The sequence below is a fragment of the Rutidosis leptorrhynchoides genome, chromosome 3, assembly GCF_046630445.1.
Source record: "Rutidosis leptorrhynchoides isolate AG116_Rl617_1_P2 chromosome 3, CSIRO_AGI_Rlap_v1, whole genome shotgun sequence".
NCBI lineage: Eukaryota > Viridiplantae > Streptophyta > Magnoliopsida > Asterales > Asteraceae > Rutidosis > Rutidosis leptorrhynchoides.
In genome coordinates, this window is record NC_092335.1 from 69,334,681 (window position 1) to 69,362,035 (window position 27,355).

Here is a 27,355-nt window from a genome sequence, read left to right on the forward strand (position 1 = left end):
AACAACTGGTATCAGAGCGTCAGGTTTGACGGGAGTCTCGGTTATAGGAGTCGGAGTATGCTCTGTGGTTGCCACGGGAGTGGATCGTCCACATCAGAAACGAGTTCTATCGATCGTATAGGGTATCTGGTTAGACAATATTTTTTCTGATTCGTAGTAATAGTTGGATTTGTTAGTGGCGAGTTGTGGATTTCCGATTTAAAGGGTCCTGGCTACCTGCTACATCTTTTGGCTATTCGAAACGTGAGCAAAATCAGAGAAAGTTGTTGTCTATAGGATACGGATACGATGTCGAAGTTCAGTCCAATGAGGTTTGATGTAGAGAAATTTGATGGGATGATCAATTTTGGCTTATGGCAGGTTCAAGTCAAGGATGTGTTGATTCAGTCTGGTTTACACAAGGCTTTGAAGGGTAAACCCACCCTTGTTCCCGGTAGTGATTCTAGCAAGAAGTTCGATGAAGAAGAATGGGATGATATGGATTTGAGGGCGGCAAGTGCGATTCGTTTGTGTCTTGCAAAGAACGTGCTTGCAAATGTGCACGGGTTATCAACGGCAAAGGAGCTTTGGGTTAAACTAGAGCAGTTGTACCAGGGCAAGGGCATCTCAAATCGGTTGTGTCTTAAAGAACAATTTCATACTCTGCGTATGGATGGGGGTTCAAAGATTTCAGATCATCTAAGTATTCTTAACGGTATTGTTTCAGAACTGGAGGCTATTGGAGTTAAAACGGATGATGAAGATAAAGCTTTGAGGTTGATATTATCTTTGTCATCGTCTTATGAACACATGAAACCTATTTTAATGTACGGGAAAGAAACGTTGAAGTTTGAAGATGTTACTAGCAAGCTCCTATCCGAGGAGAAAAGATTGGAAGGTAACGGAGTCTCGTCATCAGAAGCTACGGTACTGTTGTGTTCGGATAGGCAGAAGAGAAACTCTAGAAAGAATCTGATATGCTGGAAGTGCGGGAAGACTGGACATGTAAGGGTTAATTGTTCCGGTGGAGCTAATCCGGCAAATGGCTCCAAAGACGCTAACATTGTCTCCGTTGTTACGGAGAGTGACGAATTCCTCTGAAGTCACGTCATCCTCATGGTGTGTCCGCGCCACCGTGGAAAGGGATGTTTGTTAGCGGTTCCACAATTACACATGGACATTGGTTTGGCGTTGATGCAAGGTGTGTGGTGGAAGCTGATGTTGTAGCTGATGAAACTTCCAGGGAAAGCCAAACAGGAAGTTGCACCATAATTGTTCATCTGGTTATACAACACGTGCCGAGGTGAAATGCTTGGAATGCGATATTCTAAGTGCTATACTCTTTATGGTGGAGTATGATAATTCTGTTAAGAGTTATGATTGTCTGTTATGACAATGATTGTCGAGTCTTGACAATATTCGATGAAGATGCAAATTTTATTTCTTGGGTTAGAGATAATGTCAACGGCATGAAGATGAGGATCTTGAAGTTGTCGTCGAGGAAGCGTCTACATCGGTTATCCTTGCAATGTGGAAGCATGGTTATCTTCTTCTATTCAAAAGGTGGAGATTTGTTGGTTTATTTTGGCTAGTAGAAGATATGTTTATCCCACATTGGTGGGAGGAAGATGTGAGGAGTGAGTGACTTGGTTATATAAGAGAGGCTAAGTCTTCATTCCAAATCGCACCAATCAATACACTTTAAGTATTTGATTATTTCTTTCTTTCTTACTCTTGTTTGAGAGTTGTATTAGTTAAATATTTTGGAGAGTGTAGTTGGCTTAAGAGAGTCGTCTATATCATTGTAACAATTTGTGATATAGTGTATTTCTCTCTTTGGGGGCCGGTGGTTTTTCTCCTGTTTTGGAGTTTCCACGTTAAATCTTGTGTTGTGTATTGTTCTTATTTCTTTACTATTATTGTTGGGCTGGGTGGTGGGAATTAGTGAGACCGTAATTTCCCAACAATGAACTCTCCGAAACAGAATATGCAGAAAACGAGGTAAACGACCCGTGGGTCCAGAGACTTCTTCATGCTGTCGAGACTAACACAAGTTGGCTACAGCCTTTAATGACCGGCAATAACTACGACTCGTTTATTCATTTGGTGATTGACTTTATTGTAAAAAGGCTTGAAGTTATTATGATGCAAAAAAGATTTAGTCAGCTTGGTGGTTTGCAATTGGACCGAGACGTGAGAACTCTCGTGAGCCATTTTTCTGGTGTGACACAACGGACTGTTAGAGATAAGTTTGCGCGGTTAACACAAATGGCGACAATTTTGAACTTGGAAAAGGTGTCTGAGATTTTGGACTTTTGGGGTGAAAATTCAGGACCCATGACATGGAGACTGACTCCAGCTGAGGTGAGGAGAGTTTTGGGTATGAGGGTTGATTTCAAACCGGAGGCCATTGCTGCTCTTAAGTTATAATTACGGGTTTTTACAGATATTCAATTCAGTTTGCAACACTGGATCCTTTTCTATATCTTGCTTAATATGTAACTTGGTTCGTTCATTTTTGTTAAAAAAGTGGAATCTCTTTATAGAGTCGATTAAAAAAATATGATATGTAGGTCAGCAGTATTATAACTTATTTAACTGCTTATATATTACTTGTTTTTATTTGGTAAATTGCGATGGTTTTTTCAAGTTCCGGCTAGGGGGAGAACCAATTTTTTCCAGCGGGGCAAAATGTTACAAATTGTATAAACAATAGCTTAAGACATTCAAACTTTAACATACAAATACTCAAAATTAGGTCGTATAGGATCCCGATTGCACCATGTTGGTGCTAGGTCTGCCATGTCTGTGGCTATTTTGGCACGTGTTGTTAATGAGGATTGCACTTGATATTCATTGTAAAAAATATGATAATGCTATGCTATCTTGTAGTGGTATGATGAGCAATGGATAAACAAATTTAGACTCATTGTGAAAAATAATGATTGTAGAAGGGAGCATTTTATAATTAGTATTTTTAACACATACGAAAGAATTGCTTTCTTAGAAGTTAAATTATACTCCATAGTAACATGAAACACCGTATCAATGGTTATGAACTCATTAAAAAGGAGTAGATAGTTTAGAAGGTTCGGCACATCGTCGTGTTGCAAGGGCGGTAGGGAAGAGGGTTTTTACCGTCCATGCCTTAGAATTATGCCGAGTTTTTTTTGTTTTTGGGTAGCAGTTGAGGTGGATTATCCCCCATAATGTGATATTGGATATTGTTGTTGTTGTAGTTGAGGTGGATTATTCAATTGCGGGAGAGAAACGCTTCATTCACATTATCACATAAGTGCTGTTCTCAAAAAAAAAAAAAAAAAAAAAAAAAAAAAAAAAAAAAGTTTAAGCTAAGACTAGTTATCTGTATCAATATCAATATCAATATCAATCAAAATAGTACTAGTACTGTATAACACAAAACTAATCAAACTTTTAGTAAAAAGCTTTTTTAGCCCTCATGTTTTTTTACTCCACACAAATAATTTTGTCACTCAAAATTTGCTTTACGTTTGATCAAAAGTCAAATCCTGAAGTCGTCGCCGAACACAACAATCTCCATTTGGTCAGCTTCTTCAGTTCATTTGCTACTGACACACAGATAATTGAACATTCCTGGATTAGTAGGTATCACATGCTACAATCTTCCGTTAGTTCAAGTTCCTATTTACTGTATTGAACATCACCTAGATGCCAACAATCATTATTTTCACTTTCATTCAAATCTGTTTGGTCTAAATGTGTTATATGTACTGTTCCAGCATTATGCGCACCAACTGTTTGATGAAATGTCTTTGAACACAAATTCGCTCTTCGTTAGCTTATTATGTTGACAAAGACTCATTCTATCGTATCACCATGATCAGATTGTGTACTGTAACTACCTATGAGAGGTTTTCTAACTAAAACATGGATTTTGCATCGCATTTAGCTAGGTTAATTTGTATATGAAGTTTTATTTATATATATGTGTAGTCAGAATTTTAGTGGTCAATCTATTTGTATCTAATAGCTATCACTACTACCGGTATTAAAGAAACTAATAACCTGACACTTCATTTTTATGTTATAATCATTATTACAAATTGCAAGTATTCTACAGTGAAAAATAGAGAAGACTAGACACTTTTGTCTCAACAACATTCACATCCGCATTTTCTATAATTATGAATCTGCGTTGAGGATTTTGAAAGTCCAATTAGTTAAGGTGAAGAGTAGATCACTCGAAGTTTACGGACTTAAGTCGTTAATTCAAAGTTCGGCTGCTGCATTTGTAGGCACAATCAAAGCTCCATATGAAGCCAACCGTTAACAGAAAGTGGGAAGATTGATTTTGAACAATGTCCTTGTTGTAAGGTTTGAATTTTATGATATGATACTAATTTTTCTCAAGTAGTAAATATATTTCGGCCGATATGGCTAGTGTTACTTATTATTTCACTGCTTTATATTCAGGGGCAGTATGTGCTACAATGTGGCTCAACATCACACGTCATCAATGCATGTCTTTTACTGTGAGGTACTTTTCCAGAGTGTCTCCTCCACCACCTAAATGCGATGAAACCGTTTTGCGTGTTTCAAACAACATAACTTATTTGGGTTGCCCGAAAGCTGGCCACAAACCTCGACAACTTTTATCCTTGCCTCCGTTCCCACCTCATCCTCTACCTGGAAAGAATGTTAATCACAGTTCTCATACTACCGCTATTAGTTGGATGAAGTATTACTTTGCTGATGTGGAGGGTTCTGTGATCCAGTCACATTTTAACAAGGGACTTGTGAGTACATTTCCCTTTTAAACTCCTATTCACAATCTTTGTTTTAGGTAATTAAGTTGATAAAGAGTATTATGTGCAATGTTGTGATTGTTTCAAATGTCTGGGTTTAATGTTATATTTGTTCCCAGGTGAAAATGGAGTGTTGCGATACTGATGAAGATGAAGGGAAGCAAGGACACACAAAATTTGCGAAAAAGGTAGAGCCTATTTATTATGCCACTTTGCGTTAACAGAGGAGTGGTACCCCACGGTATCCGGATTTCATGGGATGGAGGGTTCGAATGGAGGGGGAGTCATCTTCAGATTGTGCCTTATGGGGGGCAGTTAATTTAGGGTTTCTCCTAGGGGGTGCCTTCTGGGCAGTTCAGTTCATCTGGGGTTTCCTCCTAACACGTAGTCCGGATATGATCGGGTGTGTGGCTTCTGACCCCCGTCAGTGACTCCTAACATGTTGTTCAAATAAAAAAAAAATTAATATGCTATTCAATCTGAAAGAAAATTTACTACAAAATGTATCAGAGTGCTTGTTTAGACTGTACCACTCCAAACAATGTTGGAGTACATTTGGTGCTTTCGCAGGAGATTTTAAAATTTTGTTCATTTAAAATATCAAATTTGGCTCCCATTTATACTTCTCTCTTTTAAGTCTGATCTGACAATCCTTCATCAATGTACAGATCAAACACAATGAGGTTATGAAGACAGGGTCCACAATACATGTACCTGTGTCTGTTGCCGAATCTAAAATTTCCAAGAGATTTGATAGGATACCAAGTGCATCTCAATGTCCAAACGCAGACGAAATACAATATTTGCAGACTTGTCATGTACAAGGTATACTTATACCTCTCATACCTTTATGTTATCTGCATATAATATGAGGGTTTTTTTTTTATACGTGAATTGTAGCATTTGTGACATTTGTTAGGATTGATTTTTGTAGTTTTATACAGTACATGTTATTCATTGATCACTTTATTCTGAAACTTTAGGATTCTGCTCTACTTGTTCTTAATAAGCCGCCAAAGGTGCCGGTAAAGGTTAGTAATTTAGCTCAAACTTTATATTTTCAGGCCATTTTATGCTATTTTCCCTTATACTTTGCATCTATGATTTAGGGGAATATTGGCTGTTCATAATAGTATGGATGCATTGCGTTGGCAGCTGCTGCATTATGCTATGATTATGACGAGGGTCCTAAACTGGTAATTATCTCTAAATTTGTCACTAATCCACTATATATCACTTAAGTGTGCAATTTCTGGTAGCGCTATAAATTTATGCCTAATGGTCTTCTAGAGCTGTACCTAAAAGTGACAAGTGACGAGAGACGTAGCTATGGGTCCGTTTGACATTTGAAACGTTTTTTTTTTTTTTTCTTTTCCTTAAAAAGAACTTGTTTGTTATAATTGTTACAGGTCCAAAAAATTGTGCTACTGATTCAGTAGTTGATTAGCCCCTTTTTATGTTAAATAACTACTATTTAGATATAATTTTTAATGATATCGTACATGTTCATAATTTTTTTTATTTGTTTAGTACTATGAAAAAAATCGTGATGCGGGTCACTTCAACTTATGGATCCACGACTGCAAGTGGCCCGTTTTGACCTGAATCTCTTTGGCCTGTTACCCAACCAACCTGTTTTATCTCCTCTGTAATCATATTCAATACATATTACATATATTATTTAGAATAGTAAAAAAAAAAAAAAAAAAAACAGGCAAAAAGATGTTGGCAGGTGTGCAACCCGATTCCTTTCTCAATATTGACTCGTTTTCGACCCACCCAATATGGTCTGTTAGCCGACTCACCAGTTTTTGCATCTCCCTAAAACCCTCTTTTTTTTTTTTTTCATTTGAAGTATGTGACTGCTATGTAGGTTCATCGTCTTGATAGAGAAAGCAGAGGGATTATTCTAATGGGCAGATCAAAAGAGAGCATTTCTCATCTTCATTGGTTGTTCAGTGACGTTAACCGAACAACAAAGTCCTCACTAAAGGTACACATCAACTTTTAGGCAGGCTACTGTTGACTTATGATCCTAATGTCATTATTCATCAAAAAAATAAGGCAAGGAATGATTCGGGCGAAACTACATATCAAAAGTATTGGGCGCTGGTCATTGGTACCCCTAAGGAAAAGGAGGGTTTAATATGTGCCCCTCTCAGTAAGGTTTATTTCTTCGCCTTTCATCGTTATAAGTTTCACCAGTATGAAGAAAAGACAGTGTTGTAAACAGCGGCCGTCTCGGCCGAGTAGCGGATCGATTAGTCGGTTTGGTGACTAGCCCGTCCCGTTTCGCCCAAAAATGTCTAATTAGTCGTTCAACGCTAATAAGTCAGGTCAAAAAAGTTAGTCAAAGTCGGTCTGAGTCTGTCTCAGTTGGGTCTGAGTTGGTCAAAGTTAGGTCAAAATCTTAATAATTCTTGTACTCAAAATCATAGTATTTTTTGTAGTCAAATTTTGGAAAATATTTACGTTTGAAATATTTATGTTTGATATATATATGTGTACTACATATATTACTAAAAGTCAACACCCGACTCGTCCCCGACTCGACCGACTAGCCGTTTCAAAGTCCCAACCGACTCGTCTCCGTCTCACGACTTTTCTAAACTTGAAAAAAGGAAAAAGAAAACAACATGTGAAGTGTTTCTTGTTATTGGCTACAGGTTCTCCTTAATGGCGGTAAAGCTGAAAGGGTAATGTTGGCTTATGGTTCTGGTTCAGAAGGTTCTCAAGAGGCTGTCACCGAATATCGAGTGCTTGGTCCTACAAGTAGCGGTTGTTCATGGCTAGAGCTGCGCCCACTTACAAATCATAAGCATCAGGTATGAACCATGTTGACACTCGTTTCGTTACCCTGAATTTCAATATATATTAATATTGTGTTTTCAAATAACTAAGTTGTTGCGTGAATGTGCATTGTTAATGTGATTCCATGTCTTCATATAATCATAATCACATAATAAGGTGTGGTGGTTGTACAAAATACTGAATGGATGTGAAATTGCTTATCTTTTTACAAGTTGTATAATCAAATTATGAAATGATTTGATTGTTTTAGCAAATATTGAATAGAGAGGTAAGATTATCATACCCTTGAATAGTCTGTTTGTCGCCGCTAGTATTAAATTCATTAACCATAACTGATTTTGTGTTGACATAATCAGATAACTAAATGTTCCAGTGTTTGTATAAAAGGTGACGTGTTTTTGAATATAGGTCCCTTAAATTGGTTTATAAGAAAAATAGGTATTTTCTTACCCATTAGCACTGTTGTAAACGGCGTCCGTTGCGACGTCCGTTGCGGCGTTTGGTGACTAAACCGTTTCGACCCCGTCCCGTTTTCTTATAAGCCGGTCAACGGTCAAAAGTCAGGTCAACTGCAGGAAAAATTGGGTCAACGCCGGTCAAAAGTCAGAAATTCTGTTAAAATCGGTTAAATCAATCAAAAATTGACTTAGTTTAGTATTCCATTTTGTATTATATTAACGCTAATAGCAATTATAGGTACAAACTTGTCAACGAAGGTTTTTTAGCTCTAAAATATGTGTAAATATATATTTATATATATAAAAGTCAACATTAGTCAACATCCGTTTCAACCCCGTCTCGGCTCCGTTTTTTCCGTTGCGACGTTTTGAGGTCGCTACCGTTTCGGCCCCGTTTCGGCCCCGTCTCGCGTCTTTTTCAACCTTGCCCATTAGTAATCCGATATTCCGTAAACCAGATTTGTTTAGCGAATATAGAAACTGGTTATTGAAATTCAATTTTGTTTGGATTTTTCTATCGACAGCGCTTAGGGCTATCGTTAAGTGCATAAAAAGCTTGTAATATTCAATAACCGCCACTTTAAAGTCAAAACTCTTCTAAGTTCAATTATAATCACATCATATATAATTTCATATTAGATCCGGGTGCACTGTGCTGAAGCGTTTGGTACGCCTGTAGTCGGCGACTACAAATATGGTTGGTTTGTGCACAGCAGATGGAAACAAATGCCGAGAACTGATTATGAGCCGACAACCCGGAAGCGTACAAGATGAGACGGCCCGAAGGTTTAGATGTTCAAAAAGGAAGTGTATTATCAAAAGTTCCTTTACTGCGTTTGCATTGCAGGGAGCTTGTAATACCTAATGTTGCTAAACATCTTGAGGTCCTCAAAACGACAAATTCTAAAAAAATTTGAAGCCAGATGTGCTTAGATTTGTGGCATCAATGGCCTTCACACATGAAGATTAGTTGGAATCTCATGTCATCTTACTTGGTTTAACTTTTTATGTTGTTTAAAATGTGACTTTTGACCTTAAATATCGACTATATTGAAAATAATTAATAAGTATTCTTTATGATTTGTTAAAATGTAACATTAATGAACATTTTGAAGTTCCTGTCATATGGATGCTTATACATACTATAGTCACTTAGTATCTTAAAAAATTACCAAAATATCTGTAATTATTCCACCAATATAGTGAAATGAACTTGAATGATTTCCTTTACTATCTCCATATGTCTATGCAGATCATTAGACATGTGTTATGACTTTATAAATATATTTATTAATTTTTTGTAAATTATAATATAATATTATGTGTATATTGTACGAGTGAATATGACACTTCCAACTGAAAAGTGGGATTTATGTTACTTCTCGAGGGAGGTTTTGCATATGCTTGAAGCGTACCTGTCATACTTCATGCTTACTCTTTAATACAGTAGTAGCTTACCCCACAACACCAATACCACCAACACCGCAAAAAGACGAAGCACAAACAAGCAACACCGGAACAAAACGACCACTATTTCTAGAAGACGCACACCAAGAAAGCAAAAAGAATAAAAAAAAACTAGAATAAAAGACTAGAATCTTTTGTCTTTAGAATCCCAATATAGCTTAGACTAGAATTTTTTGCCCCTGAATCCTAATGTAGCTTTTGTATAATAGGATTTTGTAAAACGAGCTTAGTGTAACTAACTTATGTAAACAACTATGTACATAAATACAAATCGCTACGTTAACCATAAATACACATTCCAGAGGCCCCCGCCGCATCGCGCGGGCCGGCCGGATCTTGTTGTAACTATAATCATAATAATGATAATAAATGATAATTAACACTAATATTAGTAATAATAATAATAATAATAATAATAATAATAATAACAATAATAATAATAATAATAATAACAATAAGAGTAACAATAAGAGTAAATTACACCGTTCGTCCCTGTGGTCTAATGTAAATTACGGCGGTCGTCCTTATTTCTCAAAAATTACATCATTAGTCACTGTGGTTTTAATGTTCAATGGCGCTAGTCCTTCTATCAAGTTTCTGGCTAACAGCTCCGTTCCTTTTACACACGTGAATCTCACATGATGTCTAATATGGTAATTTAACCCTACTGATATGTATTTGGTCGATTCATATTACTTAAACCCGTACGAGCACCCATTAGGGTTTTCCCCATAATTTTATATCGCAAAAAAAAAAAAAAAAAAAAGTTTCAGTTTCCCAACTGTTCTATTCCACGATGAACATAGCACAAGAAAAAGAGGATGAGGTTCAACAATTGGAAGATGAATGTGAAGATGATGATACACGTAAGTTGTAGTTAATACATTTATTAGATGTAATACTCATATCTGAATATTTTGTTACTCAAAACTGATCAGGCATATCTTTTTTACTGATATAGAACGACTGCTTTCTACTCATTAATTATGATAATCTGATATGTTCTCACAATTGATCAGGCTTATCTCAAAATAGATATCTGAATACTTTGTTACTCAAAACTGATCAGGCATATCTCAATGTGATATATTGATAAGGTTAATGTGATATATTGATAAGGTTTTTAATTGTTTAGGTTTATGTTTTAAAGTCATAATGTGATTTAGTGATAAGGTTTATGTTTTAATGGATTATATGTGTATTTGTATAGATATTGATGGTGAAGGTGACGAGAGTGATGAGGCAGAAGATAGTGATTATTTAGTTGATGAGGAGAACCAAGCAGATGATATTCATGTTGATATGATCGATTTCAACTTACATATTGATACGGAGGTTGAGTTTATGGGTACTTCTCGAAATCAACTCGTCCTCACATGTGATAATGAACCAATATTTGAAGATGAAGATTTGGAAATTATTGATAATTTGAATGATAGTGCTACAGATGAAGATGAGGTTGATGAAAATGTTAAAATTAGAGCAAGGAAAATAAGGGAATTGAAAAAGAATCAACTTCAGGATTTAGGTCTTGATCACGATCCAAAGACACAATTCTTACTTGGGCAAACCTTTGGAACTTCAAGAGAAGTTAAAGATTTAGTCAACAAGATTGCAGTTGAAACTAGAAGGGAATTGAAGATTGTAAAAAATGACTTGAAGAGAGTAAGAGTTATTTGTGTTGGAAAAAAAACTGTTTTAGGGGCTTCTGATGAGAATGAATTCAAATGTCCTTGGGTGTTACACGTTAGCAAGTTACAAATTGGTGAAACATGGAAGGTTAAAACATATTGTGATAAACATAAATGTGACCAATCTAGAGTGATCAAGCAATGTTCATCTGTGTATTTGGCAAAGGAGATTATGCAACAAATTGAGGGCAATCCTGACATACCAACGCAAGCTTTAAAACAAGAGTTAGAGAAAAAGTATGCAGTCAAGGTGAGTAATCAAAAAGCATATTATGCAAAACAGAAAGCACTTCAACGTATTCGAGGTGATTACAAACAACAATACGGTTTGCTTAGAGATTACTGTGGTGAGATAATTGATAAGAACCCAGGCACAACAATTACCATTGATCTTGAACCTTTGCATAATGCTACATCTACTTCTAGGCAATTCAAAAGGATTTATATTTGTTTGGGCCCACTTAAAGAAGGTTTTAGAGCATGTATGAGGCAACTGATTGGCTTAGATGGTGCGTTTATGAAAGGTCCATTTCCTGGACAGTTACTCACGGCTGTAGGAATTGACCCAAACAATGGCATATACCCGTTAGCCTATGCAATTGTTGAAGCAGAAAGCATTCAATCTTGGACTTGGTTTTTAGAATGCTTAGGAAAAGACTTGGACTTATCAGTTAACTCCAACTTCACCTTCATATCTGATCGACAAAAGGTAATACATATATTTGACTTTGTCTTTGAGTTAATAGTACTTTAGCTTTTACTAACTACTAATAATGTTAACAGGGTATTCTTCCAGCTGTTGCAAGTGTATATCCATGTGCAGAGCATTGGTATTGTGTTAGACACCTTCATCAGAACTTTAAAAAGAATTGGAGGGGTGAAGAGTATAAAAAAGCCCTATGGAAGGCAGCAAGTGCAACAACTGTTCTATGTTTTGAAAGTGCTATGCAAGAGATTAGGCAGTTGAGCACTGCAGCATATATATGGTTGACAAAAATTCCACCTCAAAATTGGACTAGATCACACTTCACAGGTAACATATATTATGATCTTTATATACATATGAATCTGTTTTTGTTAGTCACTAATTTGTTGTTAAATAATTATAATCTTTACAGGTAGAGCTCATTCGGATTTGTTGTTAAATAATTTGTGTGAAGTATTTAACAAGGAATTGAGAGATGGAAGAGATAAGCCAATTATCACTGCTTTAGAGTATGTGCGTGAGTACTTAATGAAGAGGATTGTTAATGTTCAAAGAGTGATAGAGAAATCTGAAGGTCCACTAACACCAAAAGCTACCAGGTTATTTAATGTTATAAAAAATGAAGCAACCCAATATAATGTAATTTGTAACGGAGGAAGTCAATACCAAGTTACTGGACCATGGGGTGACCAATGTGTGGTTGATTTAACACAAAGAGTATGTAGTTGTAGAAAGTGGGAATTGACAGGAATGCCTTGCAAGCATGCTGTGCGTGCCATCATGGATATGGCTGATAATAATTTAAATCCAGGCCCAGAAGAATCATGGGTTCATCCATGTTATTGGCTTGAGACCTGGAAGAGTGTGTATAGCAACAAAATAAAACCAATCAATGGAAGGAACATGTAGGTAAAGTCTCAGGCATCAATAACTATTAAGGCACCAAAACACCACAATCCAGTTGGAAGACCTAAGAAATAATAATAATAATAATAATAATAATAATAATAATAATAATAATAATAATAATAATAATAATAACAATAATAATAATAATAATAATAATAATAATAATTCTACCTTAGAGAATAAGACTTCTGATAGGAGCATGTGGAGGAGTAGAATTAGAGTAATTGAGTAATTTTTTTTTTAATTTTTAATTTTTTTATTTTTTTTATTAATTTTTTTTTTCAAGGTGTAGTAATATTTCTTTTAGTTGGATTTAGGCTGTATAGTTATACATTGCATTATTGTTTTCATATTTTCCCATTGTATTTACAGGTTATTCGATGGTCAGTATATGTATCTACGTATAGGTTTTTGCACCTATGTTTATATGTATACGTGTATAGGCCTCGGTATCTATGTGTATGTTTTTAGGTTATATATAGGTACTCATGTATATTTTTGTAGTTGTATATGTTTCTATGTATCTAGGTGCATGTATATACGTATGTATGTATATGTACCTAGGTATATAGATCCATATATACATTTATATATATATGTGTGTGTGTGTGTGTATGTGTGTTTTTTTTTTTTTTTTTTTTTTTTTTTTTTTTTGCTTGTTGGTATGTCTACTTGATATTACATATCTCTGCGCTTCTTATTATTCATGCTATATGTCATACCGTTGTGCATCACTGCTATATGTGTCTTCTTTTATGGATGCTTTGTATGATTGCATCTGCCTAGGCTCACATAACTCTCACAGGTACGCATGCTAGCACTTTTTCGTTTTGATGAGCATTTTGTGGCCGGAGGTCCTTTGGGAAGCAATCTCTTGGCTCTCGAGTAGAAGGAGAGACGATCTTATCTAGTCGCGGAACGCCATTGGCCGGGCTCGAACCCGAGACGTCACGGTAACCCGAAAACCCCTCTAACCATTCTAACCATTCCTCCGTTCGTTCATATCTGATTAAGTATCAATATAAATTTTATTTAACCTATATTTTCCGTTTAAGATTCACACGACCAGAGTTCAATCCGATCATAACAACGAATTATTTATTTGGTTTTAGGATTTTCAAACGTATCATGAATCATCAGTTGTGGTGTTTTGAATAAAAAAAAAATAAAAATTAAAACTGCAGCAGCAGTCTGTACGAGAAAAAAAAAAATATGAACTCTAAATTGCTTTTTGAATTTAAGATCGTTTTAGCCAAAAATTACTACATGAAATAAGTTTTAAAACCTTCCCAGAATCTTCCGTAATCCTCAATTTAACTTGAAACATTAAAACGAGTTTGAATTTCACCAAGAACACTTCGGTTGACTTTTTGAAATAAAACTTTGACTCTAAAATTCGAAATCGATATCAAGAATTGGAAGCCAAGATTTTGAAGATAGTTTTACTAGATGAATCCTAACAATACTGCATTTATATATTTTGAAAAATTGTTTCGAATTCGAGCTTTTGACAAAAAGATACACGTACAGAGTATATCGAGCTTTTATTTATATTTCTGTTCAATCTAACAGCTAATGGTTGTTATAATTGCTTTTGATAGTGAAAATAGATTCGAATGACTGCTTTATAACCTGAATTGATCGATCATATAAGGAACGTGGGTGTCAATTTTTCTCAATCAGACAAACAAGGACAGGAGAAACAAAAAAATAAAAATAAAAAGTTGATTACGATTGCTAACAAATTGTATCTGTAGTTTTGTAGTGAATTGGAGTCGACAAAGTTTTCAATCATGAAGAAAAATTAAAAAAACTGATAGTTAAACTGAATTTGTATCTATATGCTATTATATTTTATTTTTAATAATTATTAAAAATTAATAAATATATATTATTAATAATAATTCTATTAATATTAATATTAATATTATTAATAATAGTAGAAATACTAATAATAATAATAATTAGTAATAGGGGGGCGCGTTGCTGCGCTTTTTTTGCGAATGTTTGTGTATTACACGTTTTTTACACGGTGCAGTATTCATCTACGTCTACACTATTCTCAAGTTTTGTCGACGGTAGCAGCAACAGCATCGAAGTACCAGCATCTGTCATTCATCTATATTCTTAGTGTTGTTGAGGTCCAGCTGCAGCTTCCAAGTAGCAGCTGCAGTAGGCTTGTATGAGATTTCTAAAATAAAGTGAAATACAGTAACAATTAACAGGAAGGAAAAAAAAAGTACCAACATGATGGGAAAATGGTCACGACGGACAATCTACAAAGCGGAAACAAACCCGTTTGACCAACACTTTCCCGACCCGTATGAACCCGTGAGGAAACTAACAAACAAGCTATATCAAATCCAACCCAAATCAGTCCCCAAATCTGTTCCAAATCAGTAGCTAAACAATAATCAAGCACACACTAAATACACGAGACTTTTTACGTGGAAAACTCCTCAAAATCGAGAGTAAAAACCACGGGACTCGTAAGCCACTTAAATTCCACTATCATCAACAAAGAGAGCAATACAATAATCCTTCTCTAGATCAACTAGAGGTATACAATATCATCATACTCTTGAACAACAATAATCAACAAGTATATGAAGAAATTAAAGACAAAAGATGAATGATTCACCCAATAAACTGCCCTCTGTTCCAGCAGCGAGAACACGAGCTACAGTCCTCTTTAGACGAATTCAACGGTTGAAAACCTTGGCACTGATGTCAGGAAGACACAGCCCAAATTTGATGAAGATCCAACGGTTAGATCTCCGGGGATCGTCGATTTTCTGAACTGCTGTATTTTTAGACGGAAATTGAGAATCTCTCTTTTTCTTTTTGATCTTTTTGATCTCTCTACTCTCTTTCTTTCTCTCTTGATAATGAAAACAGCTGCACCCAATTGAGATTTGAAATGCCCTCAAATGATTGACCAAGTCAACCAACATTTGGGCCTAATTTGTTGGGCCTTGGGCTTGGTTTTAATTTCATCATATTTGGAAACTAAATAAAATACCCAACAAATCTCCCTCTTTTCAATTATGAGGAAGGAATCGCCATCCCGGCGATCGAGCAACATACCTTGAGCTTCTCACTTGCTAAAGTCTTTGTGAACATGTCGGAACCATTATCATCGGTGTGAACTTTATCAAGTTCAAACGAACCATCTTCAAGACGTTCTCTAATCCAATGATACCGCACATCTATATGTTTTGTCCGCTTATGATACATAGAATTTCTAGCCAAATGAATCGCACTCTCATTATCACAAAGAATCACATATCGTGATTGCTTAAACCCAAGGTCTTGTAGAAACCTTTTCATCCACAATAGTTCTTTGCACGCTTCTGTTGCTGCCATATATTCAGCCTCGATCGTAGACAATGCAACACACTTTTGTAACCTTGATTGCCATGAAACTGCTCCCCCTGCGAAAGTCATCAAATATCCAGAAGTGGATTTCATGTTATCTTTGTTTCCTGCCATATCTGAGTCTGTATAACCAACGAGCATCGGCTCTCCTTTTCCAAACGTGATACCCAACTTAGAAGTACCTCTTAAGTATCTCAGAATCCATTTAACAGCTTCCCAATGCTTCTTACCCGGATTTGACATAAACCGACTAACAACACTTACCACATGAGCTATATCTGGCCTAGTACACACCATAGCATACATCAAGCTACCAACCGCTGAAGCATATGGAACTTTGTCCATCTCCTCAATATCCTCCTTTGAAGAAGGGCAATCTCTATCTGTTAGCTTAAAGTTGTTAGTAAGAGGGGAACTAACCACTTTAGCATTCTCCATGTTGAATCTACTAAGCACCTTTTCAATGTATTGCTCTTGTGATATATGTAACGTCTTAGCACCTCTATCTCTAGAAATACGAATGCCAAGAATCTGTTTTGCTGGCCCTAAGTCTTTCATAGCAAAAGACTTGCTCAATTCTCTCTTCAACTGCACAATTCTTTTAATATTTTTACCAACAATCAACATATCATCAACGTATAACAACAATATGATGAAATCATCATCACCAAACCTCTGAAAGAAAACGCAATGATCTGAAGTTGTCTTTCGGTAGCCTTGCTTTCCTATAACCGACTCAAACTTCTTATACCACTGTCTCGGTGCTTGCTTCAACCCATATAGACTTTTCTGAAGTCTACAAACATAATCTTCTTTACCCTTAACCCGAAAACCTTCAGGTTGCATCATGTAGATTTCCTTATCCAAATCACCGTGAAGAAAAGCAGTCTTGACATCCATCTGTTCAACCTCAAGATCAAGACTAGCAGCTAACTCAAGAACCACTCGAATAGATCCCATCTTCACGACCGGAGAGAAAATCTCATCAAAATCAATACCCTTTTTCTGGCTAAATCCTTTAACGACTAACCTAGCTTTGTACCTTGGTTGTGAAGTAAGCTCATCTGTCTTCACTTTGAATACCCATTTGTTTCTCAAAGCTCTCTTGCCTTTAGGTAACGTCACCAGCTCATAAGTATTGTTCTCATGCAAAGAATTCATCTCATCTTGCATAGCTTCACCCCACTCTTTCTTATGCTCATCTTTCATTGCTTCTGAATAACATTCTGGCTCTCCCCCATCAGTAACTAATACATACTCATCAGCAGAATATCTGACAGAAGGATGACGGTCTCGGGTAGACCGCCTAAGTGGGACAAATGAGGGAATATCTGGTACTGGAATCTCTACCTGCTCCAGAGCATCATTATCATCAGTACCATGTTCATCATTCTGAACATCATCTCCAACATTTGAATCAACATGTTGTGGAGGAACTAGATCCAAATCAACAAGATCGGCATTGTGTTGACGAACTGACTCTGTCTTCTCAACATCTTTCAACATTTGATCTTCTGAAAAAATAACATCTCGACTTCGTACAAGTTTCTTTTGAACTGGATCATATAACCTGTACCCAAAATCATCTTCACCATAGCCGAGAAATACACATGGCTTAGTCTTCATATCAAGCTTTGACCTTTCATCTTTAGGAACATGAACAAATGCTTTACATCCAAAGACTCGTAAATGATGGTAAGAAACATCTTTGCCGCTCCAAACCCTGTTAGGAACATCAAAACGCAAAGGAACACAAGGGGTTAGATTAATAATATGAACTGCCGTATTTAAAGCCTCACCCCAAAAGGAATCGGACAACCCTGCATGTGAAAGCAAACATCTAACTCTCTCAACCAAAGTTCTGTTCATCCTCTCTGCTAAGCCATTCAACTGAGGTGTCTTTGGTGGAGTCTTTTGATGCCGAATACCATTCTCCTTACAATAAGCATCAAATCTGCCAATGTATTCACCGCCATTATCAGTTCGAATACACTTGAGTTTCTTTCCCGTTTGCCTTTCAACTAGTGCATGAAATTCCTTAAACTTCTCAAATACTTGATCCTTTGACTTTAAGGTATAAACCCACACCTTCCTGGAATGATCATCGATGAATGTAACAAAGTAGGAACATCCACCAAGTGTCCTAGTCTTCATAAGCCCACAAACATCCGAATGAACTAGATCAAGTACGTTCTCCATTCGAAAAGGAGAATGACTCTTAAACACAACTCTGGTCTGTTTTCCTGCCAAACAGTGAGAACACTTACTCAAATTAATATCATTAACACCCGACAACACATTCTTCTTAAACAAGATAGACATCCCCTTTTCACTCATGTGGCCAAGTCTTTTATGCCACAACTCAGTAGAATCAACATTGTCCACTGCGTTAACAACGTTCTGGATGATCTTCGGACGCGTGATGTATAATCTTGAGTCTTTCTTGCCTCTTCCCACTATCATAGAACCAAGAGTTAGTTTCCAAATACCATTACCAAAACCGCTATGATAACCATCATCATCAAGAATGCCTGTTGAAATGACATTAAGTCTCATATCCGGAACATGTTTTACATTATGCAAAACCAACTCCATCCCCGTGTCAAATTTCAAACAAACATCTCCAATACCAATGATTTTTGATAACCCGGCATTACCCATCCTAGCAAATCCATAGTCACCCGGAGTGTAAGATGAGAAGTGATCTCTACAAATTGCAACATGACATGTAGCACCACTATCAACAATCCAACTCGTGTCATCATGAGTAAGATTGATCATATCATAATCAATACAAACAAAGAACTCATCTGTGATAGCGTTAACTTCAACCTTATCATCATCACCACCATCACTTTTCTTTAGTTTATTTTTGTCATATGCCTTTTTCTTCTCATTCTTCAACTTTGGACAATACCACTTTGTGTGCCCCTTTTCATGACAATTATAACATTCAACATTAGCAAATTTACCTTTGCGTGAGCTGCTACGATGATTTCCTCCTTTACCCTGACCTCTACTATGACTTCTCCCCCGCGTTTCTGTGACTAAGATATCTGACTGTGAAGAGGAACCTTGTGACTTTCTTCTCATCTCTTCATTCAAAATACTACCCTTAGCCAATTCCATGGTGATAGTACCATTCGGTGCAGAGTTGGACAAAGATGTCCTAAAAGTCTCTCAAGAGTCCGGTAATGTACCAAGTAACCAGAGACCTTGAATCTCTTCCTCAAACTTGATACCCATACCTGCAAGCTGATTTATAATACCCTGATATGCATTTAGGTGATCTGTAATAGGAGTCCCATCATGATACTTCAAAGCCATCATCTGCTTAATTAAGAACAACTTGTTATTCCCAGTCTTTCGTTCATATAACTGCTCAAGCTTTTTCCATAAGGCTTTCGCATCAGTCTCCCCAGTAATATGATTCACAACATTATCATCAACCCACTGCCGAATATACCCACATACTTGTCTGTGCAAAATTTTCCATTGAGCATCAGATTTTTTCTCAGGTTTATCCTCAGTAAAAACAGGCAAATAATAATCTTTCACATAAAGAAGATCTTCCATCTTGCCTTTTCAAACATGATAATTTGAACCATTTAAACTAATCATTTTACTTGTATTAGCTTCCATCTTTTACACAAGTCAAATCAAATAACCTAGCTCTAGATACCAATTTGATGGGAAAATGGTCACGACGGACAATCTACAAAGCGGAAACAAACCCGTTTGACCAACACTTTTCCGACCCGTATGAACCCGTGAGGAAACTAACAAACAAGCTATATCAAATCCAACCCAAATCAGTCCCCAAATCTGTTCCAAATCAGTAGCTAAACAATAATCAAGCACACACTAAATACACGAGACTTTTTACGTGGAAAACCCCTCAAAATCGAGAGTAAAAACCACGGGACTCGTAAGCCACTTAAATTCCACTATCATCAACAAAGAGAGCAATACAATAATCCTTCTCTAGATCAACTAGAGGTATACAACATCATCATACTCTTGAACAACAATAATCAACAAGTATATGAAGAAATTAAAGACAAAAGATGAATGATTCACCCAATAAACTGCCCTCTGTTCCAGCAGCGAGAACACGAGCTACAGTCCTCTTTAGTCGAATTCAACGGTTGAAAACCTTGGCACTGATGTCAGGAAGACACAGCCCAAATTTGATGAAGATCCAACGGTTAGATCTCCGGGGATCGTCGATTTTCTGAACTGCTGTATTTTTAGACGGAAATTGAGAATCTCTCTTTTTCTTTTTGATCTTTTTGATCTCTCTACTCTCTTTCTTTCTCTCTTGATAATGAAAACAGCTGCACCCAATTGAGATTTGAAATGCCCTCAAATGATTGACCAAGTCAACCAACATTTGGGCCTAATTTGTTAGGCCTTGGGCTTGATTTTAATTTCCTCATATTTGGAAACTAAATAAAATACCCAACACAACAGAGAAATCCTTTTTTCTGCAAAACATCATACCATTAATATCGGAAGGTAACTGATAGAAGCTGTAAGTGCACCACAAACATGTTATATTGGAAGACCATGTCTTCAATCATTTTCCTATTATATTGGAAGAGCACAAACATGTTATATCCAGTGTTGATTGACTAAAGGTAAATTAGATCATGTAAAAAAAAGAATAAATAGTGGAAGACCATAACAAATAATGTATGAATGTGAATAAATAATGATAAAGATAACAAATTTAAGAACCATACATCCACAAATAATTATATATTGACTACTTAATTGTAAAAATAAATCATACTGTAAGCTTATAAACCACCCACTAACATTATCAAGAAGCTTATAAATCAAAATTCAAAGCCCATATGAAGTATAGTACAATTGACAAACCACCCACTTAATAAATTCATTAACATCCAACCCAAAAAAATAGCAATGATACAACATCTAAAAGACATGCTTAATATATTTCTCATACACAAAATGCATTTAATACCTATAAACATTTTTCTCCCCATTATTAGGCATATTTTTATTCTATAGGAAATGATCCATTATGTTAACAGTAGAAACATGCATACCATACTACGAATCGAATTGACTGCATTTATCCAACAAATTATTGTACTTACTTAAGAGTGCATAGTCCAACTATTTACACCTTATGCTAAAATCAATGTATTTAATTATTAGTACCAAACCCTTAAAAACACTAATTAAGCCCTAATACTATAAGAATCCAGCTAAGATTTAACCCAAAATAGTTTTCATATATATATATATATATATATATATATATATATATATATATATATATATATATATATATATATATATATATATATATATATAGGGGCAGGATCAATGGGGAAGTAACCAATCGGAGGAAAGCGGGGGGAAGCAAATTTTTTTTTCTTTTCATTTTTTGAAAAAACTTTGTTCACGAAAATTATAGATTGGATGAAAATAAGAACATTTAGAAAAGACACTTCGTGATGAATGTTATTATTTTGGCGGGAAAACGCTCGACAAAAATAACATTCAAGATAATATTGTTCGTGAAAAATGTTAACGTTTTTTCTTCTTCATGTTTTGTGAAGTAAAATTTAGCCCGATTTAGAGTTTAGGGTTTAGGGTTTGGTGTTTTGGGTTTATTCCATAAACCCAAAACACCAAACCCTAAACCCTAAACTCTAAACCTTTCGTGTTAAAAACTCAATCTAAATCCTAAATCTAAACCCTAAACCCTAAATTTCTAAACCCTAATATCTAAACCCTATAAACCCTAATATCTAAACCCTCAACATACGCTCGGAAAACACGATAATTGTTATATATTACTTCTTCGAGCGTTTTCCCGCCAAAATAATAACATTCATCACGAAGTGTCTTTTCTAAATTTTCTTATTTTCATCCAATCTATAATGTTCGTGAACAAAATTTTTTCAAAAAACGAAGAAAAAAAAATTGCTTCCCCCGCTTCTCCCCCGATTGGTTACTTCCCTCTTGATCCTACCACTATATATATATATATATATATATATATATATATATATATATATATATATATATATATATATATATATATATATATATATATATATATATATATATATATATATTGTGACGACCCGGAAATTTTCGACCAAATTTAAACTTAATCTTTATATGAATTCGACACAATAAGCAAAGTCTGTAATGTTGAGTCTCGAAAACTTTGAAAACTATGTTCATGTGTTCATTTAACCTTTGACTATTCTCGACGATTCACGAACAACTTTTTGTAAATAGATACATATATATTTAAAAATGTATATATGTACATTTTAATATAATTTGAAATATTACATTATGTAGTTATTAGAATTAAATTTGTAAAATAAAATGATATAAGTAATAATAAAAGTTATTATTAAAATAAACATATATAAAGTATATTCAATATATATTTTGTGATTTCAAATCTATTTAGTAAACGACAGTAGCACTCAATCGCCATTCGAAGGATATTACACAAGTAAAATTTAAACTTATATTATTTTAAAATAAACGGTGATCCGAAATTGAACTATATAAATTTTTAGGCTTATTAAAAATATATTTAGAAGCTAATTAATAACTTTCAACACTTTTTATATTTCACCCATAAATGAGAGGGACAGTTGATGAAATTATTATTTAATAATTCATGATCAAATTTTATATCATAATAACCAAAATAAATAAATTTAGTTAATCTAAAAATTTAGGATTTTTCTGAAGACTTTTATTCACTACTATTTATCAACGGAGCCCGATTTAGCAGTACCTACTAGAACCGTCGGTAGATACAATACAAAATTTTAGGCTGCTGTTCTATTCATGCTAGTGGAGAATTAGTTGTTAAATTTTGCACGTGAAAGCAATCAAATATTGATTGAATGTGAAATTAAGGCTATAGTGATTAGCTGTCCAAATTTTCTATATATATTAACACATACATACTTGAAGAAAAAAAAATATCCATTGCCATCACCATTATATGATGCAACTAACAGTACTATTGTCCCTTTGGTGAACTTGCTTCATCAACCATCACCCTAAGCCTTCGCTACCGCCACGGTCACCACCCCAAACCATCTCTACGCCATCAATCATCACCAACAATACCCAACCATCGACTACCACTACTACCTACCTCATGAAACTCATCGCCACCATCACGACTAAAACAAACCCGGTTTCATTTCATGTTTTTACTTGATGAAAACAAATACCACCATCACTTAACTTATCAACTGCCATACTATTGTTTCTGTCTTGTTTAACCAACCATCAAGTAGCCGAACCACCACCATAACGACCTTGAGCAACCATCTCTCTCTCTCTCTCATTATTTTTCTCTCACTTCTTCGTGAAACACCATGAACAACCAAACCCATTTGAATAACTTTTTATCTGCTATCATTTTCTGTCCCAGTCGAACATTTTCATTTGCTTCTGTATGATTAGTTTTCATAATCCAAAACTTGTTAAACTACTACTGCAGCAACTTTTGTTTATTCCTTTATAACCGTTATTAGTTCACAGTAATTCAACTATGAACACCAGACTCTTAATTTCACACAAACAATAGGAATTAAAGTGCAGAAAATTAAGAGAACACGAATTAGAAGAAAACCAATAATATATTAAGCACAATCGTGTTTTTTTTTTTTATATATATAAACTGCAAACATAAACGTGTATTTATACAAGAAGAACCAAATCTTCCAGATTTGGTTTCTTAACAAACTACTCTACAAAATAGGAAAAGACATACAAGGATCAAAGCTAAACTTAAGGAGATTAATTCTGGAAGATAAACACAAAAACGCATCATCATATATCTTCTAAATATAAAAGAGATCTTCCAGAATCTTCAAATGGCTTTATCAACAAGAAATCATTCGGCAGTTGACTTTTGAAAACTTCAGACTCTAACATCATCTGCTCCTCAGACTCTAACATCATCAGACTCTAAAATCTGCAAAATACTTTGACTCATCAGATTAACTTTCCCAACAATCTCCCCCTATCTGATGATGTCAAAACAATTCAAGCTACTAACCCATCAACTTCTTGACCTCTCTTTCAATCAGCTTGCACTTATGCTTCATGTGTGAGATCTTCTTCATCATACTGATCTTGCTGTACAAGTGCATCAACAACTTTCTTCGAAAAGGTAAGGTCTGCAGAGATTCACACCTTGTCATCAAACTTAATAGCAGCTCAATATTAGCATCCTCAAACTGATCCACTCTAATCAACATTCTCCTTCCATTAGAAGTTTTAACCAGCAATGCATCCAAATACTCAACATAAAAATCATCTATAAACTCCATATGTTCAGGAACAGCATATGTATCAACTATCCTCTTGACCCTTCTTTCTTTCTTTCTCAAATTAAAGGCTTCACAGAAAACTTCATAATCCTTCAAACTAATAAACCCTTCTTCAAACACCAGATGCACAAACATAAAAATCCTCTTAAACACCTCACTTAAAATCACCCTGTCACCTTCACAACCTCTCAAACCAAATGCAATTCCTCTCCATTCACAAAATCCTAACCTCAATATTTGATTCAACTTCACCCTTAATCTTTTATCAGAAGCATGAGATAAAGTCAGAAACAAACACACTCCATCATACTCAGTCCTATCAATTTCAACCTTCAACACTTCTCCTTCATACCTTCTAAATCTAAACCTTTTATTCAACTTAGCTCTCAGATCATTCAAGACCGCAGGATTTTCAGAAATATCACCAGCAGATTCTGCAATCATCTCACCAACAGCTGCAACATTTTTACCCTTATCCTTAACACCACCAGCAACAATTTCATCACCAACAGTAACATTCTCAACCACATTTTCTGAAACCACAACCTCATCAACAACAATGTGCTCCCCCTCAATTTGATTCTCCCCCTCAACAGCAGCTCTCTTATTCTTATCACCAGCAACCTCTGCATCATCAACTCTCTTTCTTTTCTCCCCCTTTTTGACATCATCCACCTGAAGAGAAGATATGATTTCCCAGATTTCAGCTTGTTGATTTTTTAAAGTAACCAAATCAGAAGCAAACCCTGTAAAACAACTTTCTACCCCATCAACTTTCTTTTCCAATACATCCAACCTGTCATTAAACATCACCACAGAATTTGAATTACCAGCACCACCCTGCAACTCCCCAACCAACCTCCTCACCTCCATCAACTCTGATTTTGAAACAAAATTATTATTAAAGTTTTTAGAAAGATCAGACTGCACAACAGATAGTTTGTCATCAAACTTCTTAGTCAAATTAGTCAAAGCCTTATTCAAGCCAACCAATTCAACTGGTGCCCCAGTCTGACCTGCAGTGTCAATAGATGTGGGTATGGTTGGTATATCCTCATGACTTTCCTGTTGTGAAGAAAAGCAATCCTTGGATAAAGAAGGTGTTGAGGCCTGTACCACACCCTGTGACATGAGTGTGGCATTGGCAGCCTGTGCAAGAGTGTGTAAGGATGACATGCTCTGGAAAGGTAGTGACAGACTTAAGTCTGAGGTAGAAGTAGGTTTGGCCATTTCAGTAGGTTGTTGAATTTGGTTTGATGAGTCCAGGATTGGGACCTCTGTTTGTAAGTTAACTGAGGGGGTTGCATCAGTAACTGTAATGTGGGTATCCAAGTTAACTAACCTATCAGGTTTGGTTAAGGTCAAAGCACTGCTTGCAACAACCTCTAGCAGAGGTGAAGAAACAGTACTAGCACCATCTTGCCTAGTGAATTGTAATGGTGAATTCACAGGTGCTGAATCATCTAAGGGTTCAAGTATGGTGGTATTCTCTGTATGAACTGGTGAGTTCATAAGGTTGTTTGATGAAGATATTTGCTCAGTAGCAGTGGGTGAAGATGGGTTAGATTGAAGTGGTGTTTCTTCAACCATATCTTCAGCCTGCTCTGTTTGATTGACAATATGGGGTGGAGTAATTGGGGGGGTAGAAACTGAATGTTCAGATTCTGTTGAATGTTGTTGACCATTGTTGTGACCTTCTTCAGATTCTGATTGCTCAGATCCTGAAGAAGATGCCCCTTCAGATTCTGATTGCTCAGGATCTGCAGGTTGGTCTGCACGGCCCAAATTGACCCAATGCATCATAGCAGCTGTAAGAGGGACTTCTTGACCATCATCAATGTGCCTATGAAACATTTTGACACTGCATTCAGGTAAATACCTGTACTCATAGACATTAAAAGTTTGCAAACCATTGTACAAAATTGGTGTCATTGCTTGTTCAAACATTAGACTCATAAATCTTATGAATGGCACATTGTGATCTCTTAAAGGTTTTTCAGTAAGCACTAAGAGTTCATTAAAATACAGACGTGCAAAGTCTATATTTCTCCCTGTTACCATGGCATCAAAAATATGAGCCTCAAAATCATTTATTTCAGTTAGACTCCCACATTTAAAACTCAAACTTCTGATTATATTTGACAATAGAAACATCCACCTTGGACTGAACATACTGATTTTGACACTAGAATTGGTTAAGGGCTGACCAACTAGGTTAAAACAATTTCGTACAGCAGATTTTGCTGCTGTTCGAACAAAATTCTCATTAAAAGGAAGGTTTAAAGCAGCCCTTAAATGATTTTCAGTAATTGTTAAGGTGTTGTTACCATTCCTGTAAGTACCAGTAATTGACCTTGCTTCTCTGTTCCCATTACAAGTGTACCAGAACTCAGCCAGCATCTCAGGATACATCACCGTTGTCTTAAAGAAGGCATCCTTCAAAGGATGATTCCTCATAAACAGCATCAATTCCTCATATCCCTCATTAGCAAACCCTTCTGGAATTCTACCACAAGCTACCCTATTGTTCACCGATACCTGTACCTCCTTATTACCTCTAAAATCCTTTGCTCGATGCATCCTTTCAGTTGGTTCCAGAACAAAAGGGATGAATTTCATGTTCGCCATTGTAATCGCAAGAGAATTTCGAAAAACAGATGAGGGTTTTGAGATGATCGACTCATCCAGACTCATTAAAACATCAGACTCCGGAAGAGTCATCACTAGACAACATTTCACTAGATGGATTTAACATTCCAAGTTGTCCAAGAAGATAAAAATGCCTTTCTTCATTAAGTGCCTTAGTAAAAAT

General features: G+C 35.7%; 1 protein-coding gene and 2 pseudogenes across 1 annotated transcript; all 3 read left to right on the top strand.

The window, feature by feature from the left end:
• LOC139896292 (conserved oligomeric Golgi complex subunit 4-like) overlaps positions 1-2,421 on the top strand; it is a 53,873-nt pseudogene extending 51,452 nt beyond the window's left edge.
• A 1,466-nt stretch (positions 2,422-3,887) lies between these two features.
• On the top strand, positions 3,888-9,123 carry LOC139896293 (RNA pseudouridine synthase 3, mitochondrial-like; annotated as a pseudogene).
• A 1,175-nt stretch (positions 9,124-10,298) lies between these two features.
• On the top strand, positions 10,299-13,697 carry LOC139900075 (uncharacterized). The gene is made up of 6 exons (XM_071882880.1): positions 10,299-10,368; positions 10,713-11,902; positions 11,977-12,226; positions 12,312-12,761; positions 13,181-13,191; positions 13,614-13,697. The coding sequence occupies exons 1-6, from the start codon at positions 10,299-10,301 to the stop codon at positions 13,695-13,697; spliced, it is 2,055 nt and encodes a 684-aa protein (XP_071738981.1).
• Positions 13,698-27,355: the final 13,658 nt, after the last annotated feature.

Coding starts and splice junctions, on each gene's coding strand:
- LOC139900075 (XM_071882880.1), top strand. CDS start 10,299: ATGAACATAGCACAAGAAAAAGAGGATGAGGTTCAACAATTGGAAGAT. Junction 10,369..10,712: donor ATGTGAAGATGATGATACAC/GTAAGTTGTAGT, acceptor GTATTTGTATAG/ATATTGATGGTGAAGGTGAC. Junction 11,903..11,976: donor TCATATCTGATCGACAAAAG/GTAATACATATA, acceptor TAATGTTAACAG/GGTATTCTTCCAGCTGTTGC.